The following is a 5,752-nucleotide window of genomic DNA, read 5'->3' as shown; positions in this document are numbered from 1 at the left end:
AAACTTCAGCTGGAAGGCAGCAATGGAAGAGCTTCGCTCTGAAGGAACCGCCATGTTGGTCACAGTAGTCTCTGCTCCAGGTAATTATGCTTCGTTACGTGTAAACTGCTGTGTTAAACACTCAACGCGTCATTTCTGTTGCGCGAGAGGCGGCACGTCGCGCCTTTGCGGATTTCCTTTAAAGCTACCAGTCCAGAACCGCAAGACTCAAATGAAGGTGGTAGCGAAATCTAAACTGTACCGTGCTTAATAGTTTACTACTAGGATACTGCTCTTCACTGATTAATCAAAAACTTTTTCTCTTTCCAATTTCAACTACATGAAGGATTAGACTTTATTTACATATGGAAAATCTTTCAGATCAATTTAAAAATAAGCATCTGTACAAATTTAAAGTTTTATGACTTTCGGCAGACTTTTTACCTACATCTATATGTATTTTTTTGCCAATATGGATTTTCTAAAAATTCCATACAAAGGTATTTATAAATGTTCCTAGAAAATCGCAATTTTCTAAAAAATACTACAAAAAAATAAGATTACGTCTTTTTGAAGATTTTGATTGTTGTTTTTATAAAAAGTTGATTTTCGTACAAAATTATTAACTTAACTGTTATTTATTAAGTATATTTGAGATGAATTTAACATTAATAAATCTTTTCTCCAAAAAACGGTGTAAAATTATTGTTAAATATATTTTAGTGTTTTAGAATAAAAAAATCATTACGCTTTTTTAGATATTACCTCAATTGATAAAACCTCGCCGAAAACTCAAACATAAGAATAACCCTACCACAGCCTTACTAGCTCCCGACTAGAGCCTGAAGATTACCCGCACGGAAATTAGTGAACAAAAAGGCCCGACTAGCCCATGACCAACCACCGACCAGGCCCCGACTGAAATTTTGACAACAAAAAGCCCAACTAGTTCCCGATTAGTCCCCGACTGGGTACTTTGTCAAAACTAATAACCCGACTAGCCCGCGATTAGTACCCGACTTGTAATAGGGCCAAATGGGGTTATTTCCATACGGGAATCTATAAAGTTGGTACCTTTTCTTGTGTGATGACATAAAGTATGCTGCAAATTTCTGTTTTATAGATTTGCCAATAAGGTCAGTTTCGGTTTTGTAAAAGCTGCTAGCATAGTTTCGAGCATGCTTTGCGATTATAGTTCTTCAAAATTATGACCAGTTTTCTCATACTATAACTTCTATACCTTATGTATAGACTGATGTTATTGTAGTCTTTAGTTACTCGCATGAAATCAATATTAAGACATACAACGGTTTTGAACCTTTCAGCATCATATCAACTAGATGGAAACAACTTCTGCAATATCACAACTGTCTAGACAGAAGTTATGTACAGCATACAATTATTGCTAAAGTTTCTCTACCTATGTGCTTTATTAGTAAAATGGCTCTTTTAGTCAATCTTTTATGTGTACATAATGTAACCGCTTTGAAACTGACACTACGATACTAATTTTAGAATAAAATATTGACAATTTATTGTATGCTGTTTGATTAATTTAAAAATATTCTAAAATTTCTAGGACCCTTTTTGAGAGTTCTAGAAATAACATCGGAGGTTACTTCTTATTGTGGATTTAATTTATCTTTTAAAGTACCACGCTCATGTTCTTGTACAACTTTTATACTTTTTTTTGTATACTGACTTAATCACTTGAACGCTCCAGGAACATCCTTGACACTCTTAATTACTTTGCAAGAAAAGAAAATCTCATATTCAATTAAGGCTGCGCATTTTTCCTTTTACAGAAGTGCCTGACGACTCTGGACTTGACGTCCCTTGGTGTGGGATCTTGCGTCGGAACAGGGATGTATCTGGTCGCAGGAATGGTCGCGCGAAAAGTGGCGGGACCCGGCGTCGTCATTTCGTTCATTATCGCAGCAGTTGCTTCCATTTTTTCTGGTAATCAAACCTCATTTTATAACACTTTCTCAGATCAATTTTATACTAATTTAAAAATTCAAAATTAACAACAGCACAATTTGACCATTTCTTTATATACACTGATAGATATGCTTGGGGATTATTAGCAATATGATTACGTTTCGGATTTTATACATATATGAGTTAATAAAAAAATATTTCATTCTCAAACAGACGTAATTGTATTTCAAATCATATCCAGAATAGCTGGATCACTCCAAATTTTGGCTTAACGAATTGTGTTTGAGTTCAAGTGGCCGTGAAAATATTACCCCAACTTGGGTTATTATCAAAAATTGTTTTTTCAGCCGGACTTTATAAAAAATATTCAAGCACTTGATTTGTAGTATGTCAATTTATATTTTCTCTGATTTGAAAGATTCAGCTACAAAAGTATATAACTTAGGAATGCGATTTTTACTATCTTACGAATAAAACATTCTTGGTAAATCTATTGGACCAGTGGGATTCCCTGTCAAATGCTCAAAATTGATCGAAATCAAAATCAACGGATATTTCTACGGGAAAGTCTATCAAATGGTATATAAAAACATAATTCGACCTTGCAATATGCTGACACTCACTGGAAATGTATTTAATTAACAACTGAAACAATTTTTTTCAAATTTCGACCCTGTTTTTAATGAAAAATGAGTAAATATCTAGAAAATGATGTGGTTTATGATGAAATTTTGCCGATACTTTTTTGTTCAGAACAAAAAAATATACAAAAGTCATGTATCTTTTAATCTTAAATTGTTATTTTTTATTTCGAACTTATCGGGAAAATATTTATTATTCTTTAAAAAAAGTAATATTTGAACAATCGCCTTAATTTGTTTTTCATAATTATTTTAGACACACGAATCTATGATAATCATATAAACTTTCAGTTTCGACCTTTCGTTAAAAAAAAAAGGATCAAAATCGTTCTAATTTTAGTCTCTTAATTTATTAGTTAATTAAGATACCACTTTTACATTAGAATTTTCCAAAAGTCTGTAGCTGATAAACTAGGAATCCTACGTTGATCAAACCGCATCAATGGAAAGCTATAGATATTTACTTTCATATTCAATTATATCAGGTACAGTTTTTTTATTTTTATAAACAATTATAGCTTGATTAAAAAAATCTAATTTCTATGTTAATGAACAATTAAGTTATCTTAGTTCTTTTTAACTTTAAAGAAACAAAAATAACAGGAATGGAAAGCAGTCACAAAGACCATACTTTTAAAAAAAATGGTCATAAGACTAACACGTACCTAAATTCAGCCACCTTAAGGAGTCTACTGATTACAGGTGCGCAAATATAGGCATAGCGAATAATCAAAATGTTTATTATTCGTTAAAATGCTCTCTGTTCTCTTGTTAACGCACAATACGATTATATAAGGCGATCATTGCAAATTATCATAAAGTATGTTAAAAGTCGTGACCGTAAATTCAGCCCGGAAAGTGAAAATTACGTAAAATTTTATAAAAATAGTTGATTTAAACTTGAGCACGCTGACCTAAAATTGTTTCAGCAAAAAAAATGTCTGTATTTTCCTTGTTTCTCAACATAAAAAGCTCATTCAAAGCCTTTTTTCGACTACTTTTATTATTACAAAGCTAATTCTGAGATAAAATTAAGTAACTTATAATAAATTCAAAACTTATAGGCAATTAAATAAACATATATTTTTGTTTTGTGAATAATTTAATTTTAATAATTAATATGAAACTGCTAGTAAACACCCGTTGTTTTTAATAGTACTAAATTACTCTATTCAGTTGTAACCGTGTTAAGTAATTATTAATTACTGTAAAAATACGGATAAATAAATGAACAATTGTACTTTCTTCATTTTTTTAAATTAAACTTGAGTCTCTTTTTAAAATTTAAAAGCTAAGAGCTCAGGTAAACATTACATTGCTCCAGTAGCTTTAAGATATAAAGTATTACGTAAACTTTCAGGAGATGAATTTATGCTGAAATCACGTTTGTAATTATTTAATATCAGACTAGTTGGATTCAAAATCATTTGTGAGTATTTACTTATTATTACAACAATATTGTTATCTGAAGCTAGTTTCAATTTATTCTTATTTGGTAAATTAATTTTTTTAAATAACACACATATTAAAATAGATTAATTATTATATTCGGATCTATAGATTTTGTTTTCGGTAAAAATGCTTATAATTATAAATTGCTTTAAAGTTAATTATGATTGTAAAGTTTCATAAATATTTAAATAACTTATGAAATTGCCACTACAAGTTTTTTATTTATTTACTTGAAGAAGTGTTATTGAATACTTGTATTTTTATGTAAATTAAGCTTACTTTGTACATAACAACATTTTATAAAGACAATTTAATGACAAAAATAAAAAAAATTTGTTTATATTTTAACCTTTATTTCACACAAAACTTTTTAGAGACGAAAATTGTATACGCATTGAAAAGATTCTTAAAAGGAAATGCAAGTTTCATTTTATAAAAATAAAAAAGTGCATTTTTTGTTTATCCAAACCCACTAACTGCAAACCCTCGAAACCCCGACCCACACACCCCACACTCATACAGACTAAATCTACACAACCCGAGCCCTTATACCCTAAACCTTTAAATTCCAAGCTCACGAATCTCGAACCTTAATACTGCATACTCACACACCTGAAACCCACATACCATAAAACTATAAACCCCAAATCCGTACACCCCAAGCCTAAACTCACCAAAACGAAACCTACGAATCCCAAACCTGCAAATCCACAAACCCCAAGTCTAAATTAATACACCACAAACCTCAGTAAACTCTCTAAAAAATGTTGTGGTGCTGTCTTATCATAGATGCGTGCCTGCAGAATATTTAGAAAAAGAGGACCCTAATTAAATTGTTAAACGAAAAAAAGTTACATAAGGCGATCCAGTAACGACTGAAGTAAGTCCTGAAAAAATAAAACGGAGCAAAAGTAAGCCTACCTTTTTCATATATGCATATATTTTTATAATTGAAAATAAATCTAAACTTAAAGTTCTTTCGAAAACAGAATATAAGCGTCGTATTATCGTTATCAGGATACTGAAATATATCTCTCTTACTTTATACACTGTCCGGAAATGTCTAATTCATGGAAAATGTAAGTTTCACCGTTTTATATAAGAGAGACATTTTTCTATTTTTTAGGACTTCTTCCCTTGGGACTTAAGGTGTTTCTACGTTTATGGAAACGTGTATATATCTGATTGCGTCAAGAAGTCGTAGAGACCTCTTTTCTCTTTTCTCTTAAGTTTTAGTTTTGCCAAACAATGTTTTTGTTTCCTATTCTCTTATGTAGACATTCAACGTCTCTTCTCTGTTATCATTAAAAGCACAAACAAATTTTCTTCTGCTTAGAGGTGTCTGAGTCGATTTCACGTAACGATTTGAAGTACTTACTCACTGAAGACATGCAATATTATTGTTTTCTTAATATCAAACTTCTTCTGCTTTCATTAAACTTCTAATGAATTTTGATATTCTTGGAGAAATCGAGTGTTTTTATCTAATTAGGTTAAAAAATTAAAAAAAAATTTTTTTAATAAATCAGATTGTATAAGAAAATTACCATGTGAATAAGAAATAATTTTACTTTTAATTAGTCATTTTTTACTAATAAGTAAAGATGATTAATGACAAACATAAGTCAGACATATAAGTACGAGGGTAGTTCAATAAGTCCTTAGAATGACCAACAGATGGCGCGCGAATCGCTCCAAATCATCTGTTTTCAGTCAGCACCATTCCCGACTAGATATAT

The 5,752-nt window shown here is 30.7% G+C and overlaps 1 protein-coding gene across 1 annotated transcript in view; it reads left to right on the top strand.

The window, feature by feature from the left end:
- The window catches only part of LOC117177073 (probable cationic amino acid transporter), a 119,748-nt gene that overhangs the window by 5,714 nt on the left and 108,282 nt on the right, over positions 1-5,752 (top strand). Inside the window, exon 2 of the mRNA XM_033367555.1 lies at positions 1,785-1,938. Within this exon, the coding sequence (XP_033223446.1) occupies positions 1,785-1,938 (154 nt within the window). The remainder of the gene's footprint in view (positions 1-1,784; positions 1,939-5,752) is intronic.

The sequence above is a fragment of the Belonocnema kinseyi genome, chromosome 7 (assembly GCF_010883055.1).
Source record: "Belonocnema kinseyi isolate 2016_QV_RU_SX_M_011 chromosome 7, B_treatae_v1, whole genome shotgun sequence".
NCBI classification, from domain to species: Eukaryota; Metazoa; Arthropoda; class Insecta; order Hymenoptera; family Cynipidae; genus Belonocnema; species Belonocnema kinseyi.
Note: the sequence above shows the minus strand (reverse complement) of the source record. Positions and strands in the feature narration are given on the sequence as shown.